The 25,606-nt window shown below is 51.0% G+C and overlaps 5 protein-coding genes across 5 annotated transcripts; 2 read left to right on the forward strand and 3 right to left on the reverse strand.

The window, feature by feature from the left end:
* Positions 1-1,421: 1,421 nt before the first annotated feature.
* On the forward strand, positions 1,422-5,216 carry BKA67DRAFT_533056 (glycoside hydrolase family 47 protein; the record flags this gene model as incomplete). Its single annotated transcript, XM_046099646.1, has 3 exons — positions 1,422-1,577; positions 1,950-2,183; positions 2,235-5,216. The coding sequence occupies 3 exons, from the start codon at positions 1,422-1,424 to the stop codon at positions 5,214-5,216; spliced, it is 3,372 nt and encodes a 1,123-aa protein (XP_045962103.1).
* Positions 5,217-5,900: 684 nt separating this feature from the next.
* BKA67DRAFT_533057 (uncharacterized protein) lies at positions 5,901-7,432 on the reverse strand (the record flags this gene model as incomplete). Its single annotated transcript, XM_046099647.1, has 2 exons — positions 5,901-6,065; positions 6,227-7,432. The coding sequence occupies 2 exons, from the start codon at positions 7,430-7,432 to the stop codon at positions 5,901-5,903; spliced, it is 1,371 nt and encodes a 456-aa protein (XP_045962104.1).
* A 4,218-nt stretch (positions 7,433-11,650) lies between these two features.
* On the reverse strand, positions 11,651-14,545 carry BKA67DRAFT_656112 (uncharacterized protein; the record flags this gene model as incomplete). The annotated part of the gene is made up of 3 exons (XM_046106891.1): positions 11,651-14,055; positions 14,112-14,351; positions 14,407-14,545. 3 exons carry the CDS (start codon positions 14,543-14,545, stop codon positions 11,651-11,653), a joined length of 2,784 nt encoding a protein of 927 aa, XP_045962105.1.
* A 977-nt stretch (positions 14,546-15,522) lies between these two features.
* BKA67DRAFT_201430 (multiple RNA-binding domain-containing protein) lies at positions 15,523-18,781 on the reverse strand. Its single transcript, XM_046095420.1, has 4 exons — positions 18,303-18,781; positions 17,413-18,228; positions 16,999-17,208; positions 15,523-16,945 (listed from the first exon to the last, which is right to left on the reverse strand). The coding sequence occupies exons 1-4, from the start codon at positions 18,552-18,554 to the stop codon at positions 15,665-15,667; spliced, it is 2,559 nt and encodes an 852-aa protein (XP_045962106.1). The 5' UTR covers positions 18,555-18,781; the 3' UTR covers positions 15,523-15,664.
* A 521-nt stretch (positions 18,782-19,302) lies between these two features.
* On the forward strand, positions 19,303-19,870 carry BKA67DRAFT_533060 (dynein light chain type 1-domain-containing protein; the record flags this gene model as incomplete). Its single annotated transcript, XM_046099648.1, has 5 exons — positions 19,303-19,366; positions 19,427-19,449; positions 19,508-19,541; positions 19,620-19,681; positions 19,736-19,870. The coding sequence occupies 5 exons, from the start codon at positions 19,303-19,305 to the stop codon at positions 19,868-19,870; spliced, it is 318 nt and encodes a 105-aa protein (XP_045962107.1).
* Between the last annotated feature and the right edge of the window lie 5,736 nt (positions 19,871-25,606).

Genomic DNA, 25,606 nt, shown 5'->3' on the forward strand with positions numbered 1-25,606 from the left:
CTTGCATAGCATCAAACTGCTATGAAAGCCCTTACGTCAACAAAAGCCTTCGGTTGGGCCAATGCGTCTTGTTGTAGATAAAGCGAAACATTCATCTCCATCCAAACGACTACAAGACTCAGCAGCTGTAGCGCCAGATTCTTTTTACATCACTTGAATCTACTGTATAGAGACACGTTGTGTCAACAAGCGGTGACATAATTACCTCAAATGGCGATGGTGCTTACGCCAGAGTGGCCATGACCAAACCATAATTAATACTCAGAATGCTTCTGTGTTGATCACATGCTACAAGGCACAGTCCGTCGTGGATTAGTAGTTTATTCGAGCCCGTGCCTTGCAAATAATTCAACGCACTATCGGAGAAACCATCTACTAGATAGATCATGGTATCACGACATCCACTGGGGAGCGGGCCGTGAATGCCATTGCAGCAAGCCTCATTCGAGGTCTTCGGTTGGTTCGATATCTTGTTTCCCATGGCGCCATAGGGCATCTCTAACCTAGTGTACTCTGCCCAAGTCTCGATCTCTTCGGACTCGAGATGTTTGTGCCTCCTATCGACTGCCGTTGGATGATAGTCATACTAGCCGTAAACATGAGAAAACGACAAAGCAAGGGGACAGTCGAGCTTATAGTACACAATTCTTTTTCGAACACTAAGGAATGTTCGCCTCCCTGATAGCAGAACAGATGTCGTCGGATGGAGGACTGTTGTTATACTGGAGAAAAGGCATTCAAAATTCGGCGCCAATACTTGACACCAATCTTGCAGTATCAAGGAGTCTCTCCACAAAATCAAACGAAAGCGGCATCCCTTACGTTATCTTATACGTGTGTTCCCCAGATTACGCCGACTGCCTTTATTGCTTCATGTGTAATCGACAGGCATTTATATTGGACGCTATACGATGGATTCCTGTCTATAACGTTTCTAGCTCTTTGCTCTCTCGAAAGGGTTCTCTCATCTGTCGCGGGTTTGCTACGAGTACCGAGCGAACTAAACCATGCAATTTGTAGGCCAGAGTGCCCCGTCCGATTGAGGCTCAGCCGTTGAAGCTTTACCAAGTCCACTGTACCCACCAGGGGTAATAGCTGAATGGGTAGGGCGACCAGCCCTCATGGCGACAAGCATAGCGAGCCATCGAGTACGGATCCGTAGCTCCAGCCTAGCAGACGGAGTCCCAAAAAGATTCCCCTAAACAGGGGTGATACCGGCATCTACCAGTTTTCCATCATGTCATTCATACGAAAGACAAGGGCATGCACAGTAGCATTGCATGAGCAAGGTCATCCCCAGGGATCTATCTAGGAGTAGCCAGACTTTCCCGCACTGTGAACCGCATAATGGCAGATGATGGGTCGCGTGGATTCATTTGTCATGTTATAAACAAAGGTGAGGAAGTAAATTCTGAAGCCAGATGGTTATATGGCAATCCTCGCGCCTGAGTGCTCGTATCACGCAAGAAATGAGATCCCAGAAGAACTTGACCTCAATATCGAGCGGCAAGCGCTCTGCGTCGGCAGGAGTGCTACAGCAGGAGTCAAAGTTGAAGAAGGAGATGGTCGCCGTCGCCGTGAGCTGCAAGAGAAGGCGTGAGAAGAGGGTTCCACTTTTTGGTTTATCAGGGAAATCTGTCCTCCGCCGCGCTAAGAGACCGCCTTAACAGGAAGTCACCAAGGAGCCTATGCTTTTCTGTTAGTAAACGCTGCTTTCATATTGGCCAGCACTGTGATGACAGCATTCAATGCGCCAGCTTAGCTCTATCTCCAGACCAGATGCTCATTCCACGGTCGCGTGCTTAACTTTTGCCAGCTTCATTCGGCATTGTTTTGCTGCATTCAGTGAACTCAATTCATTCTGTTGGTCTCAAGTGCGGCGATCCGTTCGCCGTCTCGTTTCCACGACGTTTGTTTACTTCCCACACATGCATTCTTTGCTGTCCTAGCTGCCGGTGATGCCCTCGGCATGCTCGGCCGGCGGGAGATTGGGTCTGGGGACGATCATGCGGATGGGCACATCACTTGCTCTATGGGCGACGCTCGGTATCCTATGGCTACCATGGGCTAGCTTGGTGAGCGCAATGCGTCCCGGCCGGGTTGCACAACTGAGGCAGGAGACTGTGCACATGTTCTATCACGGTTTCGACAACTATATGGGCATCGCCTTCCCCGAAGATGAGGTATGCCACAGTCTCAGCTCGTGTATCTGCTCAGCTGACTCACTCGTGTAGTTGCGGCCCGTGTCTTGTACTCCATTAACCCGAGATCGCCTCAATCCCCGACATGTCGAGCTGAACGACGTCCTTGGAAACTACTCCTTGACCCTGATAGACAGCCTGTCGACATTGGCGATACTTGCATCTGCCCCACCCGATACCGAGAATACGGGGCCCAAGGCGTTGAAGGATTTTCAGGAAGGGATCGCTGCTTTGGTAGAGCAATATGGGGACGGGCGGCCCGGTCCGTCAGGTCAAGGACTTCGCGAAAGAGGGTTCAATGTCGACAGTAAGGTACAAGTCTTTGAAACTGTCATCAGGGGTGTGGGTGGCTTGTTGAGCGCGCATTTGTTCGCTGTTGGGGACCTGCCAATCTCCGGCTACGATTCAGGAAGAACCAACGACGATGTGGAACAACGCCCAGTCGTGTGGCCCAGCGGATTCAAATACGATGGTCAACTCCTTCGCCTGGCGTTCGATTTGGCTCAACGTTTGCTTCCTGCTTTCTACACCCAAACGGGCATGCCCTACCCTCGTGTCAACCTCAGACACGGAATCCCGTTTTACCTCAACTCCCCGCTCAACGAGAACATCAGCCTAGATTCCGACGGGGATGGAGGTGAAGATCCTCCCGAGATTACCGAAACCTGCAGTGCTGGCGCAGGAAGTTTGGTGCTCGAGTTTACCGTCTTGAGCCGGTTAACAGGTGATCCAAGGTTTGAACAGGCGGCCAAGAGAGCGTTTTGGGCTGTCTGGTCAAGGAGGAGTAACATTGGCCTCATAGGTGCCGGTGTTGATGCTGAGGCCGGCCACTGGATCGGCGGCTTTTCTGGCATCGGTGCTGGAATTGACAGTTTCTTCGAATATGCGTTGAAAACACATATTTTATTGTCCGGCCACGAGCTGCCTAATCGCACGATGCCCTCCCATATGCCATATGGCAGTTCGCTCGACCCAAACTCCATCTACACTCCTCTGTCTGACGAGGACAATTCACCAGATGCGTTTTTAGAAGCCTGGCATCATTCCCATGCCGCTATCAAACGACATCTGTACTCAGATATGCATCATCCACATTACATCAACGTCCACGTCTCCACAGGTTCGCCCCAAGCGTATTGGATCGACAGTCTGGGGGCATATTACCCGGGCCTCTTGACCCTCGCCGGCGAGCTCGAAGAGGCTATTGAGACACATCTTCTTTACACAGCATTATGGACTCGATATTCTGCACTACCGGAACGATGGTCTGTCCGCGACGGTAATGTCGAAGGTGGCCTAGGCTGGTGGCCTGGTCGTCCTGAGTTCATCGAGTCCACCTATCATATTTATCGAGCTACGAAGGATCCGTGGTATCTCTATGCTGGCGAGATGGTCCTAAAGGATATTACCAGGAGGTGCTGGACCAAGTGCGGCTGGTCAGGTTTGCAAGACGTCAGGACGGGGGAGAAGAGCGACCGGATGGAGAGCTTCTTTCTTGGTGAGACAGCCAAGTATCTGTATCTCTTGTTCGATCCCAATCATCCATTGAACAAGCTAGATGCACCTTACGTCTTCACCACCGAAGGACATCCACTTCTCATTCCCCGAAGACCCGGTCGCACCACGAAACACAACAACGCGCCTCCAATCAAAAAGGATATACAATCCTACCTTGACGATAACTTTACCAACTCATGCCCTCTTCCACCACCGCTCCCACCTTTTACTGGGTCTGCAACTGCAGCGCGGCCAGATCTTTACCATGCCTCTAGCTTAATTCGCCTACACCAGGTTCCAAACATCCATGCGGCTATCTCAGCTCCAGAGACACTACTTGGACCTGGAGAACCACAATCGAAGCAGGCCTTTGGAGCAAAGCCCAATCATACAGTCTTCCCCTGGACCTTGCCGTCCTCGATGCTGCCAAGTGATGGTATTTGCGCAGTTATACGTCAACAACACACCTCCACGATCGAATTCCCCTCCAACACCCAGCAAGTTGTTGGAAGTGCGCTCAATATGATGTTCGGCGGCCACAACCTTGTTCGCATGGCCGAAGGAATCGCAATCAATAGTCTCAATGGCCTCAAGCTGACTATGGTGCAAGAAGAGCCGCCGGACGTGAATGATCGCACATGGAGAGTCCAAAGCATTGGGAACTTGCCGCTGGGTAAAGATGAGAAAGTCTTCATGAGTCGTGATATCCTCACAGACATGGCGGATCCACTTTTCCATCGAATCAGAGACTCGGTCATCGTTGATATCCTCATCCAGTCTGAGGTGCCGGCTGAGAAGAATGAAACGACCGTGTTTGATCAGAATGATGGGACTAGGCCAGAGACTACTCAAGCACCAATCGAGACGCAGGAAAGAGGACTGGGAGCTACTAACCTCTTCAGTTCCTTCTTGCAGCAAATTACGTCGGTGCTGAAAGAGCCAGTCGCTACGCTCGGTCCCCTGCCAGCTCCGATCCCCCAATACCGGTACGCAGAAGTTCCTGCAATTACACCGGTCGGACTTGGCGCAGCTCCAGTGCCTGATGTTTTAGAAGCTCCCAATCCTATTTCAGGTACACACATCGACTCATTGTCGTGGAAAAGGATCTACTTTGCGGATCAGGCCTGCCACGGGAAGCTGCCAGACACAGCAGCTAAGAACCACCAGGTCATCATCATGCGGCGAGGTGGCTGTTCGTTCTCTGAAAAGCTGGCCAATGTTCCAGCATATGCACCGCATCGAAACGCGCTGCAGCTCGTCATCGTCGTTTCGGAGGATGACGAGGAAAGCAATGAGGGAGATTATGACATCTGGGGCTTCAACTTTGTCAGGCCGCTACTGGACGAAACTCAAAGGACGCCTTCGGGGATTGTCAGACACCATCCTATTGCGATGCTCATGGTGGGTGGTGGCGGTGAAACTTATGAGGCTCTGGAAAAGGCGAGGAGTCTCGGATTGAGGAGGAGATACCATGTTGAAAGCCAGGGCTTAACTGTGAGCAATCTTGTTGTGTTATAACAAGATGCTGATGATGGAACATGGAGAAAAAAGCGACGATGCATTAGTGGCGCAAACAATTTTCTGGAGCATACATAGCGGCTTGAATTTTAGAATATCATAAGGACATGGATTCCTCAAACTTCAATTTCACTTGGGCGGTCAGCCATGAAACGACAGTCCTTCACCAATAAGCCAACTGAGCTGCTGCTTCCGAAACCGATCCCTTAACATTACTATCAGCACTATATCCACCATCCAGCAACCTGTGTTATGCCCTCTAGACACCGACCCACCTGCTGACAGTGGCAACCATCAATGGCACAGTCGTCTACCAGTGATGTAGCAGGATACGCTGGGGCCTGATGGATGATATAATATTAGTCGAGGTCTGTAGAACTTGTGGATCTGGCAGTTGAGCAAAGTAAGCCGTTCTTAGGGAGCCAAACGGAGTAGACGATTGGACGTGCTGGGGGCTATGATGAAGGATCACTCTCGCATGGAAGACAGATGTTCTATGTACGAAGTTTATTGATGTGCCCGAGACTAGCTCAGTCGGCTGTATGTAGAGAAAATGGACGTGTACATGAATTCATGTGCGTCGTAAACCATTGTTCCAGAGCATGCGCGATCCTATCGCCGATGCATCAAGATCAAGAAAAAGAAAGAAAACAAAAATCGGGGTATCATCCATCAACCATCATCTCAGAACGTCTTTATCTCATGCAAATCCCTTGTTCCGTTGTTTGCGGTTTTCTTTCCTTCTCTCTCCCCCCGTAACCATGAATCATGAACCATTTCCGCCATATGTACGCCGTGGAATGCCTTATGCTCACCCGAGAGCGCCCGGCCTCTATGAAAGACGGGGAGCTGTTGTGAGGCAAGCGTGAAAATATGCACAAAGAGGGGAGGAGGAATGTGGGGGGCAATTGTGTCCGACTGTTATTTGAGGAGTTTCAAACTCCCTAGTCGTTGTTTGTGACACGATCCTTATATAATACCGAATGAGGAGGTCATCGCAAGCGGCGAACCTGACCAGTAATACGAGCTCTTAAGAACGGTTCGACACCCGTGATGGAGGCGGCACCAGTGGCTACAGGGCTGCTGGAGCTACGGCTTGCTCTGACTGACGTTTTGAGACTGGTTGCAGTAGCCGATGCAGCAGAGGAAGAGGTCCTTCGGCTACTACCGCTGCCAGCTCCAGCGCCCACCGTGACAGTCTGGTACTCTGTAACGGTCTCAGCAGCTTCCGTCACGGTGACAGTCTTCACCCCGTTGTTTGGGTGCTTCGACTTTGAGGAGCTCAGAGTTGCTTTGCTGGTGGTGGCAGAAGCGCTTCTGGTGGTAGTCGCATCGGCCACATCAGTGGCAGCAGCCGGAGAAGCGGTACCAGTGCCTCGCTGCTCAACCTCGATGAGGGTCTTAACCTGGGCAGGGATCGCAGCATCGGTGATATCAAGGTTCTTCGCAAACGAGAAAGCCTTCACGCTCGTGGCTGCGTCATCCGAGTCGTCCTGAAGGTTGACGGTCATACAGCTGGTGTAAATCTCAGTGGTGTTCTTGCCGGATTCGTTGGGGTTCTGCGGCCAATCCCAGACCCAGAGAAGGTTGACACTGCCTGATGTTGCCAGGTCGGAAGGAAGCTGAACAGTGCTCTGGCAGAGCAATGACTCGGCCTTGTACTTAGCAGCACGCTCTGCACGGATAGGCGAGGCGTTAGGGTTCTCGTAGCACTGTCCGTCGTCGAAGAAGTGGCTGCCTATGAGCTTGCCCTTCTGGTCACCACCAGTGCCCTCGGTGTTCCATTGATATAGAACATCATTGACTCCGATGTTCGTGATGTCCTCAGAAGTAGCGTAGATCATGATGTTGCCACCCTTGAAGCCTCTGGGTGTTTGGTCGGGAAAACTAACATGACCATTCTCTGCGTACTGGAGTGCGAGAAACTCTCCAGGTGAAGCTGTAATGGGCGGGTAGGCCTTGTTGGTGTAGCCGGCAGCGCCAATGGTGCCGCAGACCTTGGGGTTACTTGTGACATCGTCAATCTTGATCTGAACAGCGGTGTCCGAGAAACCTGTATCACTACGGTTCATGTGACCCATGACATATCCGATATCTCCAACGAAAGATCCACTGGAGGATATGCGCCGGACCATCTCTACCCAAGTGTGAGCGGTGACAGATTGGGCGGAAGCGAGAATTGCAAGACCGCTGACAACCCTCTGTGCCATGACCATTTTGTATGGATTTCTTTTGCTTGCGTTGATTTATGAATCGAAACTCAGATGTCCGACGCTGGCTTGGTAGGGACTCAAGCTGTAGTAGGTAGCTCTCGCCAGCGAGATGACTTCGTGGAAGGGAAAGACTGTGGTCAGAAATGAATGAAGCGGATGTAGTGTGATGAATGAAATAATCTGGCGACGAATTTTGTGGCCGCGCGCTTGTGGTGTTCTTGGGCGCCAAATTCTTTCCTTTATCTTTTTGTGCGGTCGCGTTTTGGGTCGGGAAGAAGTTGGAGCTTGCGGGAGCTTAAAAGTAGTAAACTCGCGAAAGTCAAAAGGACGCACAGCGTATTGGTCAGAACCAGCTGAATCAAGAATAGAAATACTGGGAAGTCGTCTTTATCGTCTAAATCATGATGTGTGGTGAAAGTGAAAACAATGGAGGGCTGTTTTCGAGAACAATGAGTCGTGGTGGCTGGTCCCACTAGTCAACGGTGAACAAACAAAGTGACACTGATCGATGTGAGCAGGTTTTGACAGGAAAGCCCAGTCTTGATGAATACCAAAAGGAACTGTTGACTCAGGTAAGATGACAAAGAGCCTGTGGCGTGTGAAGATGTCGTTGAGAGGTTTGTTACACCGATTCAACACAAGGGAATTGCTAGTGACTAGGAAATCTTGGCACCAGACAGTCCTATATGGAATCTTGAATCACTTTCACGGCGGCGGGACGGCGGCAGACTCGGCAGTGGAGCTCAGAACTATCTTGAACTGCCTGGAAACAACCGAGAGCATGAACTTCTGGGTCACGATAGGTTCACGGGCGTGCCCTACAGATCATAAGGGGACATTCCCGACATGCAGATGTTCTGGAGCTTGTCTGGGATGTGATGGTGTGGGACAAGGTTGTGATAATATTTCAGATGATATAGAGTTGACTGGGCGAGATGGTTTCGTTGTTGTCGCTGGGCAGTTTGACTCATAGTGCATTCGTGGCCGGCCGATCTCAGCCAGTCAGAGCGATCCAAGGGCCATGGAAACATGGACTTGTGAATGCCATAGCATGCTTGGCCGTTGAGCCATACGCCTTCACCACTTTGCCTTGATACTGGGTCGTGATTTTGATGGAGATGGAACACTTTTAGTGGGTCAAATCGCGGGAGGCTAAACTCTCGTGTGCCACGAGCTGCAAGGGCAAGCCTGCACGGAGCACCTAGGGGCCAGGTAAGGCAGGAACAAAGGCTAAGCGGGGATCGGGGCCAGGTACCTTCACAGCGGCCACAAGGGCGACAGAGTACTTGACCCAAGATCCCGACCGTGGTTAAATCTGGAACAAAGGCGGCCCCACATTTGATCTCTCGTGCCGCTGGCAGCTGCCCCTCTTTGGCCCTTGAGCGCATCTCATCCAGTCAATGCGCCGGCGGGCAGCAAAACCTCTAACACAGCTAGGAACCGTGTCGACTTTTAGTGGCTGGAAAATCACCATCTTGTGGCGGCTAGCCGACTCTGCGACCGCTCAACGTCCGTCTAATTCCACAACCTCCCAAGCTGGGCGGGAAAGTCAGGAACAATGCGGGTTTTCAGATTTTGCGAGATTACGAATCCTGTTTGAAGATGAAATGACTTAAGCGCGGTGCAGCAGATTCGCTATTGCTCACCTAGCCTGCTGCATCTGGTTGGGTGTTTGCCGCTGCCTTGGCACTGCAGCATGCGCTATTCTTGACTTCTACTCACCTCATTTTCTGGGTTAGCTACAGGACGACGAAGCGCGTTTACGGAAATGATTCGAGCGCATCAGCTACAGTTTTGCGAGTAAATTGCCTCATATGATGGCTGCCATTGGAACCGCATACTTTTTTCTTCTCGATATTTCCCTCAACGTTCGTACCGACATCTGATACTGGGTTGTCTCGTGCCATCAAGGATATTAACGCCCGAGCACCGGAAGTAAACCCCAGTAAGGAACTGGGATAATTTGGACCGTCCCATCCGGAAATCCGACGACTGGCCTGGCCTTGCAACTGCAAGCAATTTAGCCATGAGAAACCCTAGACGAATAGCGCGGCGCATTGGTATTTGCGATGATCATCGTCTCATTCCCCATGCGAGAATCGCTCTTAACTTCCCATTTGAATACTTGATGGACAGGGTAGAGCGATCATGGCTTAGCCTTGAGTTTAGTTCCGCAATAGTCACGACAAGCCAACAGTTCTTGCCATTACTCTCTGGGTATGTTTGTGATCTCACTATCATGCAACCCAAGAAACACCCCCCAAGGAACTCGGTATTTACTAAGCAGAAATTCAACGCCTTTGATTTTTCCTTCCAATGAGTCGCATCGGGACGAACTTGACTTGGAAAACCTCACATGGTCTAGTCCATCCGTCGTGACACTTGGAGTTTCAAACCCTCAGATCACCACATCCCCTGCCGACAATTCAAAATCCCAATCCTTGTCGGCATCCGCCTCCCCCAGACTCAGGAACATGTTTAAAACTCCACCTCGGTGATCTGAGCCCAGGGTATAAAGACGAAGTTTGGCTGCTGTAACATGGAGCCAAGATTCTGGTTGCACGATTACCTATGTGATTGGAAATAAGAGCTATCGCCACTTTTATTGCTGGGTCTTACCCACCATGAAACACGAAACTATCTCCCTCCGTGCGGTTCGAGGACATAACTCTGGAACCTCTTCAAGATTTCGCGCTCTATCGCATGGTGGATACACAAAATGGATGAGACGATTTCGATACATTCACGCGCCCAAGTAAAGAATCTGCTTAATTACCTCTCTGCCACTCCATGGATATACGGAGTACAGACCTTGGCGTCGTTGTTTCGTAGATCATCACCAAACGACCCCGGTTGCGACTCATCGCCTGCAAGAATGATACGATCGCCTACGGTGACCTTGCTATCTTACAACGAAAGGGGAGAGCTTTCAAGACGCACGATTCGGTTCTTTGGGTGGGGCGACCGGCGACAGTATTGGCGCACGAATTACTGCCAATGGGACTGCCTTCCCTGTCCCAAACAGATAACAATAGCATATCGATATCCCGTGCTGCGCTATCTGATGTACGCGAATATAAATGCTTGCTGGATCCCGGATCGGTGTGTTACTGAGTCAAATGTTGAAAACGTGCGCCTCCCAAGTTCGTGACCGTGTGGTTCGCCATGCCAGGGGAGCGGTGCGCGAGATGGAAGGGCACATCTACACACAAACGACTACAGTAATTCCACGACCGCGGATTCTCGATAGCTGTTTTAGCGCCAGTTGTAGCAAGTCCAGAGTCATGAGCTGCCCATAGTTCAGTCCAGTAGGCCAAATAAACTGGTCCAGGAAATTTTTTTACTATTATTTTTCTTTCCGCACCGCAAGATTCTAGTCCACAACAACACGTATCTAAGCCCTTCTTAACAGATATTTTACTTTTGGTATTTAAATGCGAAATAAAGTTGGGCAAGCCGACTGGTATGACTGTAACCTCCCGTTCACAAGATCCACATGTAGACAAATGCACCAAACAAAACGAGGGACACCATTTGGGATGTTATTAATCATCATGGTATCATTAATCGAATGTTACTCAAGGATGCAGACTTCGCCATTCCCAAAGGATTACCGGCTCCCAATTCTTGGAGTATATGCGACCTGAACTCCAAGTATAAGCTCCATTCCCTTAAACCCGATTCAATAATTCGAAATTCATTTTCGGCCTTGGCGACCCGCCAATTTGGTAGACGACGTCCTAACAAACCACAGGGGTCCCTAATGCACCAACGACCCAACTACAGATATCGGTTTGCCAGAACGGAATGGTCCAATACGCAGCAGTACTTTTCCCAGTTGAGAGGACGAGGGGAAGAAGAAAAAAAGCCCCAATACTTCCCAACTCCACAACAATAATTAAAAACCAACAAGTGCCAGGGGACTCGGCTAGGGCCGGACATCGCCATGAAGCGATATCTTATGATGATATAGCCATCTGAACGGGACGCCCCGGCTCGCATCGGTATACTTGTCAAGACTAGATGATGCAGGCGGTCTTCGTTCTCATGCCGAATTTCCTGTTCCTATCCACCCAAGTCCCCCCCCCCCCTGGCAAAAGACCAGACAGCCTCAAAAGTCTTCCTCCATCCATAGCCCCTGACTCGACCCCAGAGAATGACGGCGAGCAACAATTAGCGGCACCAACCTCGCCGTCTTCGCTTGCACGCTGTGCCTTGCCATCAGAACAGCGACCCATGCTCGCCTGCCGCCTCCAGCATAGTGGGCGTAGGCGTGCAGTCGATCGGGCTGTCACCGCGGTCGTTTATGTTGTTGTCGTTGTCGCTGTCGTGGCGGTGGTGGTGCGCCAGCTTGCGGATCGATGAGCAGGGGTACCCGTCCCGGTCCTCGTCGTTGTCTTCGGTGCGGCTGCGCTTGCGGCTGTTGTTGTTGGTTGAGCACGCGGTCGTGTAGCTCGCTACTTCGTCTAGGCCGTGGTGCGGCGGCAGGGATATCGCGCCGTTGGCGGGGTCGCGCTGGGGTGGTAGCGACGATGATCCTGTAGGGGATTTGGTTGATATTTCAAGGATGTTGTGCTGTTGATGGAGGTGGTGGTGGTGGTTTTGCGGTTGGGAGTCGTGCTGATCCCAGGGACTAGGGTCGTGTCGGGATGTGCTCGCTTCCGCCGTGGCCGCGATGGATTGCAGCCAGGCCTGTGACGTCGCTGTGATCCAGGTGTTGTTTTGGTGCTGTTGGTTCTGAGTGCTATCAGTAGTAGTTGCCCAGAGGGTGTCTTTCCCATCGCCCCAAGGAGTCTCATCCCTGGACACAACCTCGTCGGCTGACAAATGTCCAGTGGCATCGGCCCATGCAAGGCTGTGCTGACTGTCGACGTATGTCGTGGTCCACTGGTCCAGAGCTGCGAGGCTACTTGTAGCTGTGGTAGCCCAGGCTTGCAGAGTGGGATCATCGTCGTATCCACTGCTCGTCACTACCGGCACGCCCAGCCCAGTCAAGAATGGGTCTACATGACCGTGTCCATCTCCAGCGACGAGTGTACCATGGCTGTTGGTGCCTGAACCATCGGACAAGAAACTAAGGTGGTGGTGCAGACTGTCCGTGCTGGCGATAGTGGCACTATCAAAACTGTGCGCGTAACTAGACGACAGAGACGCTGTAGGAGGGGGTGTCGCCAACCCGCCGGAGCTGAAGCTGTCCATCAAGCCAAGGGTAGACGGGTATGAATGCACAGATTGGCTAGATAAAGTCATATTGTGAGACGCCGCGTCATAAGCGGCACTGTTGAAGTTCTCGTGCATGTTGGCCGTGGTGAGGTGATTTGCATATGTCGGCATGGGCGACATGACAGCGTCTCTCGAGACCCTCGGTGAACCGCTGACATTTGCGCGTTGTTGGTGGGCTTGCGAGGTCGGGTCTATTTTGGTGAGGAAGCGCCAATTAGTCTGTGGAGGCAGTGTGGTGGTGTTGCCCTTGTCGTCGGTCGTGCTATGGACATGGTCGAAAGTCCACAGAATGATCGCACGCCGGGTCCAGCCCGGCTTCTCTGACCCGTCATTTGGAGCCGACCAGATCTCCTGGTACATGGCGACCTGCTTTAGGAGCTCTGAGGGGGTGTACGTTTTCTCAGAGGATTTGCCCCTGTGCTGTTGAAGCTGCGGCTTCTGCTCACCGGCTTCGACGAAGTTGCTATCCTCTTTCACAGTCTTGGAGCGCCGATCTCTACGATCGCGATCGGCATTGACGTATCTAGAGAGCGACATGAAGGTGCTGGCCCAGCTTTTGGCGGGGAACGGTACCTCGATGACGTCTTTCTGGCGGCCAACGAGATCGCAGGGGTTGGAGCAGTTCCAGAATGGTGCCTCGTCTGAGTCATGCTCTAGTTCTTGAGGCTTCGCAACACTGGTGACGGAGCGCCAGCGGTGGTTTGCCAGCTCTGGGCGGCAAATTTGTAGTTGTACTGAGCCTTCAAGGTGAGTGCCTGAGGGAAACCTGCTGGTTGCATGTAGGTCAAGAACTACGTCGAAATAGATGGTGTCGCAAGGACCGACTACACAACGGGATGTACGGTCGTGCGAGGGAAGCGTCTCACTCAGAGCCGATAGTAAATTATCCCGTAGGTCGGGAAACTGGTGATCCCATTTAAACGAAATATCTTTGATCGAGCTGGACTCTTTCTGAGTCAGAGTCCGAGTATATTCATGAAGTAAATGCTTGGGTGGCTCGTCGTCTCTTCCGCTGCGCAGGTCTTTTCGGGTTTCCTTATTGCTATTGAGAACCAAGTGTGGATAGTCCCCTTTGCACTCTAGTCGCTGCCCATCCGGTGTATATGCATCAGCGTGCAGGGTTGTCCCGTCGTGTGCGTATGCCTCCTTGTAATCTGGGCTCAGAGTCACTTCTGAGGAGGAAACGTAGATCCAGCACGTTTTTGGCCTTGCGAAGACATCTGAGTCTGCCGCAAGCAGACGAGCGAAGTAGTCGTAGTTGGGCCGCTCGTCCGGAAGACGCCCTTCGGCTAATGCAATAAGAACTCTATTGTTCTTGAAAGACTCTACCTCCCCTTCCTCCTCCTTCATATGCCTCCTGTCCTCTTCCTTCTCGTCGTTTTTGCGCGGAAAGAAGAAGTGAACTATTGGCTGTCAGCATTAAGGCGGCCCAAACAAATGGGACAATGTTGAAACTTACAACATGGATGGCTCAGGAAGAACCCTTTCAGCACCTGGATATGGCTGGACACTTGTTTCCTACCTCTAAACGCAGCATGCTCTTCTTTTGCTTTGCCAACCGGTATGTGCTCACCGGCTTGAGGGGGAAAGAGGAGCCAGTGACATATCCAGAGATACTCGGTCAATAGCATGTTTCGGCCATACAGCCGCCCTTTGGAACTAACCTTCTTTCGGCCCATGAAAGGGATCAGAAGTAGAGCTTGTGTCGTGTTAGTCAATGCCCCCAATTTAGCATGCCGCAAATCAGAACACACCATCGAGAAAAGCATCCTCAAGATATAATGGCCATTTTGGTTCCTCGTTTTCCGATTCTTTTTGCGTCACCTTGGCACGGTAGTCGGCAAAATGCTTCCAGGAATATATGGGGTTCCGGCCACCCCTTGAGTGAGCCATTGATGATTCTTGAAGGGACACATCTCTGTATTGAGAACGATGATTTCGAAAACTAGTGCCATATGTCGATGTTATAGTTTGGGTAGGCAGTATTGGCGGTGTTGGAATAGAATGCAGTGGTGCCGGTGGTGTTAACGAAATATGATTTGACTGACACAATACCAGAGGGCCAAGATTGTGGGGTTGAATATTGCCTGTCGACTCGCTTAGAGGCCTTCGCGAGCTCTGTATTAGTTCATGATGGTCGTAGCCATAGTCACCTTCTGGCGAGTATCTTTGGGGAGGATGGCCGCGCTGCGAGAGTTGCATGATGGAGGCTTCCCCTAAGAATGCTTCGTGAAAGGATTCAGAATTCTGATGAATGCCTGGAAAGGACTCAAGAACGTTGAGGAGCAGATTGACATATGTAGTAAGGAATGGCAGTGGCGAACGATGTCACGATTGTTACTTTGTGAGTCTTGGTTTCCTAGATACAACGGCAGGCATGGAAGAAGAAGATCACATGCCTTATAATAATTCAGGTACACGACATCTATCTACTAGAACCGTTCTGGGCTATCTAGGAGATAAAAGTAGCAATGGATTCTACTGACTGACAAACACCCTGTGCCCCACTAGGTGCTCCCCTCGAGGGCTGCCTTTGACGAACAAGTCCCGGCTGGTACAAACGCCACCATAGATGGATAGACTAGTTTACCAGTGTCATGTTTCGAGGTCCAGCATCATCGACGCAATTGGCATGCAAGGGTGCCGGGATCCAGGAAGTAAACACACGAACAGCAACAGGACTTACTCAAGAATGTTCAATCTGCGGTCATATCCATTGTGTTCCTAGACGTCGGCCCGGAGGCTCAGACGCACAAAGACTGTAGAGGTGGGCCGGAATGTACTTTGATTAAGTACCCATACACAGGATCCTGTGTCTTGGACTTGTAGGCAAGTAGCCATGTATTGACAGGAGGGGTGTTCAATACACAGAGGGGTACTGACACCCCAGGAGGATTTAGAGGCCAGCGCGGTAACCAACAGGAACAAGGGGTGCATGTCGCAAGCTAAATCCCTACTGGAACGTGGCCGTGCCCCTGCAATTGCACATAATTAGCACGGAACTATATTGGGCTAAAACTCTCCCTCGCCTTCCTCCTCGTTTCCTATCGTGATCTTTTTACGGTCACCACCCGTGAGTTGGTGCAAAGTGACCTTTGCATTTTGACGACCAGTCTTCTTGGCCATCTTCGCAATGACCTCTTCGGGATCAATTTCTTCAGCTTCTGCAAAGTCAAGAACCAGCTTTCTGCCGAGAAGATGAGTATCCCGAAGTGCGTTCAAGGCATTTTCAGCCTCCCGGCTCGTCACGAACTCGGCGAATGCATAGCCCTTTGACCGGTTCTGAGCGTTCTTGGGTAGCCTCACGGAGCGGAGTGTTCCATAGGTGCCCAACAAGCTGCGGACGTCCTTCTTGCCAACCTCGAATGCTAGGTTCTTGAGAATTAGTTTTGTGCTCTTGTTGTCAGCTTTCTTGGCTGCGTCTTCTTTACGCCGCTGCTCAGCTGCATCTTGGCCACGATGGCTTGTCCGGACCACCAGCTTGTGAGCATGCAGCACTTGGCCATCCATGGACTTGGCCGCGGCTTCGGCGGAGGTCTTGCTGTTGAAAGAGACAAACCCAAAGCCCATGCTCAGTACTTGACCGGGCTTCTTGGAGTCCGACTTCGTCTTGACAGAAGATGACCTGTACCCGTCTAAATGTTTGAACGCATCATGTAGATGGGCAGTCGTCGTGTTGAAGCTCAGGTTCTTGACAAAGATAGAACTGGACTCTGCCGGTTCGTCGGTACTTTTACCTTCGAGAAGCTCAGCCGCTGAAAGTTTCTCCGTCCCGACAGGCTCGGCAGTGATTGTCGTAGGGTTCGTTTGGCCAGCGAAGAGCCCCTTCGGGCCTTGCTCGAGGAAGAATATGCTGTTCTTGAATCGGCGATAGGCGAGCTTCGAAAAGGCGGTTTTGCCTTCGGGAATACTGGCAAAATGAACTATAGCAATTGTGCCTGTAGGCGGCATAAGAACTTTGAGTATCTGTCCACCAAATTGCTCGAATTCACTCCTCAGCTCCTGTGTTGAGGTTGGATATGGCAAATTCTTGACCAATATCGTTTGTTGTGACCTTTGGCCTGATTTGAAGCTTTCCAAATCCACACCATTTGCGAGGAAATATGCTTTCGTGTCCTGTATTGTTGAAGTTTCTGCAAGAGCTTGCTTAACGGCTGCATCGGCATTGGTGGGATCCAGGAGCTCTGATTTGCTGACACCCAGACGGTCGGCTGTTGAGGTTAGTACAGCATCCTGGTTCATGTACAGTGAGTTCCAATTGAACGCCTGGCCAGCCTTGGCTTTTTTCCGAATCTGTTCGATCCCAGTTAGTGTCCGATCATTTAGTAGAGCAGGGATCGTATTACCTTGTTCTGTACTTTTAGAGGAAGCTTGGACAGTTCATATTCGTCAAGCTGTTCTCGCTTTGCTGAACCTGGGAGTACGTGAATCATTCGGCCTTGAAACGTTGCGCCGTCGGCTTGTTGGAATGCTTTTACGGCATCATCGGAATCAACGTATGAAACAAAGGCAATTCCTTGGTTGTTGGCGTTGCCACTACTTGCGGGCACATGAATCTGTGTTCAGTTAGCAGGAATGAAGAGGAGCTAACTGCAGCGAAAAGTAACAAGGGTTGGATGATTTTCAGATCCAAAGCGTCTACTAAAACACTGGCCCTGGTGTGCTCATCAAATGTCCTAAGACATAAGCTGTCCCTATCAGGGGTTCATCATAAAAATAAACAGCGGACATGCTTGAGATAAATTCCAAGTTGAACTGACCTCTTCTATTTCGCCAAAGGCGCCAAAAAACTCGCGCAGCTCTGCCTCATCTGCAGTGTACGGGAGGTTGCGGACAAAGATCCGCGCGGTCTTGTGGACGGTATCGACAGCTGACTCTTTTGGTTTTGTCACTTCCTGCTTCGAAGCGGGTTCTTTGCTTGCCTGGTCCGCGGCAGCGTTCTCCTCCTCCTCCTCCTCCCGAGGTGGGAGCTCGACTGGTATAGACTTCTTTCTTTCTCCTGGCGCAGACTCAGGCATGGTATTCTCAATGGGCACTTCGTCGGCATCTACAAGGTCTAGCAGGCGGTTCGTCCGCGATCGTAGCCAGTCGTCATCGGTTGCCGGGGCGGCTTGGTTCTCTGCATTGCCAGCATCATCCAAATCCATAGGTTCTGGCTCCACGTGCCCCTCGCCATGACCAAGATGGTGCGTAGACTGGCTCTCCCGCTTCTCGGGAGCGTGCGAATCCGTTGGTGGCACTGATGTCGTAGTATGGGGAGCCGTGGCACGGGAGTTTAGTCTCGCCTTTCGACTTGGGACCTCCTCATACTCGTCGTCAGACTCGGCCTCAACGACGGGGGGTTGTTCGGGCTGTAGATGTTCCTCTTCACGGGGCTTCTTGGCCGGATTCCGTTGCATTACATCGAGGTATTCCTGTAGTTTCGGGTCCGACTCGTCGGTCTCGTTGAGTTTCCTTTTCTTCTGATTGAGTTCCGCGGGCTGTGTGTCTGCTTGGTCGCTCTTCGTCGTTCCGGGGAAAATGGGCCTGTCGGTCCTGGCTTGGAATCGTTGGTTCGGCAGCGATGGATCGGCAATCTGGAAGATGTGTATTCAATTCAGTATTTGGTGCACAAGACAAATTACTAAGAGGGACAGTTGGGGCAACCTACAGGCCTTGCTAGCTCTACAGACACCTTGGACATGCGGATGAAGGATCTATGGAACTTGGTGACGGCCTGTTTGGCCTCGTCATTTGACTTGTAGCCGACATATCCAATGCGCCTCTGGGGAATGAGCTTTATGTCGGTGATATGGCCATTTGAGAAATGTTTGCGCAGATGAGCCTCGAAATCAGCCTGTGTGATGGTGGGAGGGAGATTCTTGACAAAGATACGCGACGAGTCCTGCGCAGTCTCAGCCATCTTGTCTGTCTACGGGGCGTAGACGATATGGTGCGTGAGCGCTGATGAAGATGTTTTCATGTGAAGGTCCGAACGATCTTAATTTTTTTCTTTCCCTGGAAGTCTCCAAAAATCTGTTATCGGTAATCTAGACTACAGTAGGGATGAGCTAGTTTTTGGTAGTGTACATGCTATACTATATGTGCCTAGCTTAGTGTCCAATCCAACTTACCTAATCGGGCTTCTCCCCACTTTCACGTTCTTGTCATTGTTCCACGCGTCTACTGTAAGATCAAAAGATCAAGGGCCAGCTTCGAGGTGGCGGGCAAGCGCGAGATGGGCCCGATGAGCCCGTGCTTTCGATGGCTCCCCTGTCCAAACAGTTTAAAGAGCCGTGACAACCTAACCTAAGCTGGCCTAGCCGGTCCAGGCCGCTCACTCTCATGGCAGTCTCAATTGACCCCCATTTTGCCCATTAAACTGAAGTGTCGACCGCCTCACGTCCCGCAACCCAAACAAACAACCAGCTGTGACACCATCTTCCACCACGCCACCAAGTCAGCTCGATCTTGCTGCGTGCACTTTGATATAAACCTGCAGTGCTCCATTCGATCTTCGCACATAGGCAAGTCCTACTACAGACGAGGGACGTCATCCCGTCGCGTTAGATTGCTAATTCCGCCTCCATCGCAGACCGAACCCGAGTCCCTTTCTCAATCCTTCGTCCCCGATCGCATCTCTACGCCCGTCCCGAGACCGACCTTGCGCCATGGCTGACGACAAGTCTCCCCCGCCCCCCACCAACAGAGACGTTGCGCGGGAAAAGCTCGAAGGTTCGTGTTTTGCGCCAGAGACACGACTGAGGACGCTGTGCTGACGTAGAGATATCACAGCTCAGATCAAGTCTGCGGACATGGTATGTGGAAGTCACGTGACAACACACCCACCATGAACTCCATGCTCACCAGGTATAGACTGATGACATGCAACAAGAAGCCATCGAAGTTGGTAAGTGAAAGCAGTCAGCCTCCTTCTTTGACAAGCATTCGCCTCTGGGACGCGTCGCTAACATCCCACGCCGCGTAGCTCAAGAGGCCATGGGCAAGTTCAGCATCGAAAAGGATATCGCTCAGCACATCAAGAGAACTGTGAGATAGATTAGCACCCGGCGCATGAGCCATGCCAACTGACCATTCGAATAGTTTGATGAGCGCAAAGGGCCCACGTGGCACTGCATCGTTGGCCGCAACTTCGGAAGCTACGTGACCCACGAGACCAAACACTTCATCTACTTCTACTTGGGCCACTGTGCCATTCTGCTCTTCAAGACCCAGTAGTCACTGGCTTCTAAGGGCAAAAAGAGCAAGCGAGACACCGCGATCGAACTCCTGAGGTAAATGATGGTTTCGGGGACTCCGGGCATTGTGACGGAATACATTCTGCGTCAAAAATAGTCCTGATTATCAGGAGGAATTTGGGGGGTTGGTCAGGCTTGGACCTCCTGACCACGGTGAAGACGGCGTTAGGTACTTTGATGGGCCGAAAGAGTCATTTATACGAGGTTAGAATCAGACCATCATCGCTCCGTTCTTCATACGACTCCTCTGTAGAACTTACCCTGAGCTATTGTTACTCTGGTGGCTCATGGAAACATTGCAATGGACTTCTCCACATGTGAAATCTGTGTCCCAAAACGGCAGTCTTCAACATAACTTCGGAAATTAGCCCTTCGCTGATGGTTACACAATTCTGGACATGCCTCGAGCGACCGCCTTGGTCCTAATGTTTCAGATGCGTGGACTGAAGATACAAACTAGACGGCCGTCTGTGATAAAACTGGACATCTACCATCCCTTAAATAGCCACATGTGGACCGGGTCTGCTAAATCAATGTGCAATGCATGGACCATATGTACATCCGTATTGATGTACTAAGCTAATCCGTAAAGTGTGGGCAAACTAAGATTATTATCATTAGTATGTATGTCAGGGACAAGCGAAATCCGCACCACTAGACTGCTTCTAAGTGTGATACTATTTCAGGCGCAATCTCCATCGTATGGATGGGCCGTTTGATAGGAGGCAATACTATACTTCCAGCACGTGGCCGATGACTTTCCCATTGATCTTCAGGCCAGGAACGGGGGGGACGGCTGGCTGCCCCGCTTTGTGTCCCTTCCGCATCAGCATTTGGAAATCAGGAACCTTTCCTTCCTTTTCTGCCCCGCGCGCGCCCCGCCGACGTCGCATCCACCAACGCATCCCACCCAACGTCAATAACAATTGCGGTGCTACCGTTGCAGCAAGGATCTCATTACAGCCAGCTGCCAGGAGCGTACTTCCACCGCGCTAAAGTGGAATTAATGGAGCCTCGCATTATGTATCTCGACTCCATGCCAAGAGACGTTGACACTTTCGATTCTACCGAGTATATATTACTGTAAGCTACGGTTCGATTCATTAGCAGCGAAAGGGTACAGCGAGCTGGTAAGCTCCCCAGGTGTAATGGGCTGTTATGCACCCATGTTATAGAGCGTATGTATGTATGGGATTCCTCAACTCTGCAATTCTGCAATATGGAACAACATGTATAACATCTAGCTCGGGTGACGGCCTTAGCAGTGAATATATAAAAACGAAGCTCGTCTCCGTAATTATTGTGATATCGACCTGGTTCGCCATCACCAAGGCCATCGCCGTCATCGTCAATGTTATCGTCACTGTCATCACCACTGTCATTAACACTATTCTTGTTAAGAGAGCCCGAGAATAAAATTCATAAGAATATATTCCAAATCATAGCGCTCATCAAAGAGAGACGGAATATCGCGGCCTAGCGTTTCCCAGTCGATATTATTCAACCCACGCACTGCGAATACATATTCCCAATATGCTGGATACCATCCCGCGTCTTATCAGTCTAGAAGGGCAGCGATATGACCTTCGCGTACTATGATATTTCGCGCGGCGATGTCGCCATGCGTGGATACGATGGGGCATTCAGCGCCTAACGATTGCGCCTGCAATCGGTTGGGTGGCCGAACAAGCCAGCCATGGGACTCAAGATATGAAAAGGACCGCCAGAATGTGTCATGATGCTCGGAACCACAAGGCCCTGACCATCGAATCGGCCGAGATGAAAGCCACCCAAAGTACGCATCTGCGCAATGTAGTCACTAAGCTCAGCTCAAATGTCGGAGCACTGCTCGGTTGTGAGCATCGGTCACGCCTGTTGTAGTGTCTGGCCGTCGATATAATCTATAGTCATACGGTCCCAGTCGCTGCTTATGAACTCGGGCACTGGGCTTGTGGCATGCGCCTTGATAAAACGCCGAGCCAGCGCCTCGTTCGGCTGGCTATTCGCTTCCATGCCGTCTGAGCACGTCGTGTACTTAGTAATAGTTTCACCATGTCGCACGACGTATCGGTCATCACAGTGATAAATAACATCATCTTCGGGATAAGGGGCGGGCTGTCATCGAGGCGGGGGCGAATCGCCGAACAACGCCAGTGTGCGACCCTGCCGCTGTTTGTCCGCTACGCGCTTGGGTGCCCCTTGACGAGGAGTCGCTCTAACCTACAAGCCTTCCTCCCTCGGCTGTGGGTCAAAGGTCGACTTTTTCGTTGGTGTTGGAAGACGATGATGGACGTCGTCTTCGGCAGGTTTGGAGCCAGACTCGTCCAAATTGCTGCCACGGCCGATCATCTTTCTTAGGCGTTTGGAACAGAAGTGACTAGACCTCGACGCCAATCAGCCTTGTGATGACCATACTCAGACGATCACACGAAGTCGAAAGAATTGGTGAGGTTATAATTACACAGATATAGAAGGAACACCAGGAAAGCCGCCGAGGTCTGCTGCTGTAGTAATTAAGTAGAAGAGGGAGATGCCGTTTTCTGCATTTTCTAGCAATGGCAGACATCTATACAAAGCTACATGTGGGGACATGACTGCATACATATCCAAAGTGACGATTGCGCAGTCAGGATTTTATTGTAACTAGTCTAACAGCGCATTCCATCTGGCTATAGTGGAATTGCACCACCAGTGCATCCTACCTACTGTATGAGCTATATAGCAAATGGGTTGCCGCTGCAGCACTAAGAATTTGTGTACGACAGCGCAAGCCCCAAATTAACCGAATGCAAATAAAGTTTAGCACGACAGTTCCAAGGTTCAAACGCGTCCCGTGTCCGCGTGTCAATAACTACTCAAGACTCTGCCATGGTGATACAAAATATCCATATAATCTTGATGTTGCTTACTTACGGAGATGCTCGAACCGGAAATCCTGCCCATTAATTACATTACCCTCGGAATTCGTAACATCTGCTCCCGCTTCTCTCGGAGACGTTACGGGTGGGCCCGTATATTCATTGTTAGAAGCATCCAGTTTGGTCTAGTTGCCGTACAACCTCCTCACTCATGGGTAAACTACGCCAGCCAATGCAGTGGCGATCTCGCCAGTCCAGCCATGCTACTCCAACACATGGTCTGCTCGCTTGATCTGTGGACCCGGACCAACTTTCTACTTTAGCTCACCACCATTGCCAGTCTTGAGGTCTAGTCTAGTGGGAATGTTTGGAGATGCGAAGGTTCGAGTGCGATACCACCCCCTGGTAGCCGTTTTACAAACAGGCGTCTTTTCAAATACACATTAGCACCCCAAGAACAACCGGGTATCTATAGACCCTTCATGGCTAGTTCGACTTTCCTCAAGGAGCCGATGGAACAAGAACATAGGCCGAACCTCTGTTGCCATGCAAGGTAACAACACGCTTTATTGCTCGGTGGGGTGTAGTACTTCTTGTGCTTCCCGCCTCAAACAACTTCGATTCGTGGATCAAAGCGTACAAAAGCAGTACTCACACACTTCGGTGGGGCTACTGATCCAATAGACCGAAGAAGGCCATTCTCGGGATGTACGTGTTGAATTCATGTGCCTGGCCGGCATCCATATGGGATGCGACTTGCCCTTCCCGGCTACCCGCTAACGAGATCTTCCACGATCTTGAGTACTTTGTCGCAAGCGAACAAGAGCATACTGACCAGCTGCGCGATATTTCGAGACGGGATCGAAATGTGTTTTAAACGGAGCACACCAAGAAAAGATGTGTGAACAACAAGGAACTCGTACTCGTGCGAATGGTTCAGTACCCGGTTCCGAAGCGTGGGGACTGCGATATAGGCCTCGGAAATGGTGGGGCAATTGCTTTTCAAACTCGCCCAAGTTGGGCGAAATCACTGTTTCTTTTCGACGTGGCGCAACCACTTCCCTCGATTGTGAGCGTGCTGAGACGATTCGACTACGCTGCGGATGGTTACCGTCCCTGCCAACGTGGCACACTGTGTTGTCACATTCAGAGCCATCTTGACGCCAAACTTTACTACTTAATCTATAGTGGCATGCTTAATAGTGTGCTCTTTCCAAGACCAAGACCAAGCCCAATGCTACCACTTTAACTACTGTAGCACGGAAGATTTCACAGCACTCCGTCCCCAGAAGCTGGGGCCTTTAGAACCATTGTCCAAGTAAAAGTAAGCGGTCTGATGTGAGCTGTGCTTACCCCCAGTGTTCGCCTCACGTCGTCGGAATGGCCCGAGACCAAGGCATTATGCATCCGCTAAGGCGAGAGCTGTCACCATCACTTGGATCCTTTGGAGCAAGATGTGGCGGCCATGTTGACGATCAATCCTCCTAGGAGCCGAGAGGATCGGCTCATACAAAACCTCCGTCATCACCAGTTCCCCGTATGGATAAAGCCCGCAGGTGTTTGATTCTCAATGATGGTTACCGGTCCGACACCCGCTCAATAGCTCTACCGTGTTCGTTTGTGGCTTGCGCGCGGTCGCAAAAGCATATCTACCGGTGGCCGCAAGCTTTCATAGTGGTACTATGCCTTGTACTCCGTTGTAATGGCCTGATGACATAGTCGAGGACGTCAATCATTCTTGGCGTCGCTCACCTTTGCTCTTCTTGACTGATTGGAGAACAAATATCTTTCCCATGAAGTGCATGGGACGACAATTCGGGACAGTCGTGAGGGCTTTACTTCTATTAAGGGTCTCCATGATGTGACAGCTTCGAGAAGGTCAATGCCGTTTTCTGTTGGAGAATTCGGGGTCTCGCCAAATCAAGGACTTTCCCAAGTGGGGAGCAAGCTTGAGCGGTACCTGAAAGTTTCCCAGTGCCAGCCATTTCTGGTGGCATCCCTCCGAAACCTTGATGCCTTCCCCCTCAGCAGCCGACGCTCCTGACAAAGGGGACGGTCAGCTCATCAGATCTCTAGGTGGTTCGGCGACAGGGCCTTCGCATTATAAGCTCGAGTTCAGATGGCACCGAGTTTTCAAGAGGCTTGAGAGTCTCTTTGTACTACAATACCTAGTGAGTGATCGGCTGTGGCTTCAGTCTATCGCAACTATGTACCGTCTCGCTTGATACAGTCCAGGAGTTCCGGGCTTATACGGACCTGGTCCCCTGTCAAACATCAGTGGAAGGCAGGCAACTCCAGGCCAACGATGTTTCACTCAGTTCACTGACGTTGGTTTTTTTTCTCTTTGTGCTATGCACCCGAGGAGGATCCCGATCGATCTGCTCTTGTCCAATTGCCACACAGATTGAATTAATTCATTGACATAAAAATTACCTCTGTCAGATCTTTTGAAATCATCTTTTTCCCTTCCAGTCGTGATCATACAGAATCAAACCTAGTCTTACGCCGCCCGTTTACACGAAAACCACACCGTAGGTCCCTGGGATACATATTCTGTCAGCCCAGTTAGGCATAAGTAAGCTGGGTACCTCGATTTGGGATGGATAAACACGATTTGCTGACTGGCGCAGGGCCTTGCTTGCCCGCCGCTGGTGATCATGACCCCAGCATTCAAAAGTGGATGGGATGGGCTAACAGCCATGTACTCTTCAGGTACAGCGAACTAAAAATGGCTGGCTGTTTTGTGGAGCCACTGGTAGCATTTGGGTGAGAGACAGCCGCATGCAGCAGCACACTCAGAGGAAGTGCCACCACCTCTTGAGTTGGCTCGTATCTTTCGTCTGAAAGTATGTCTGCAG

The sequence above is a fragment of the Truncatella angustata genome, assembly GCF_020726525.1.
Source record: "Truncatella angustata strain MPI-SDFR-AT-0073 chromosome Unknown BKA67scaffold_2, whole genome shotgun sequence".
NCBI classification, from domain to species: Eukaryota; Fungi; Ascomycota; class Sordariomycetes; order Amphisphaeriales; family Sporocadaceae; genus Truncatella; species Truncatella angustata.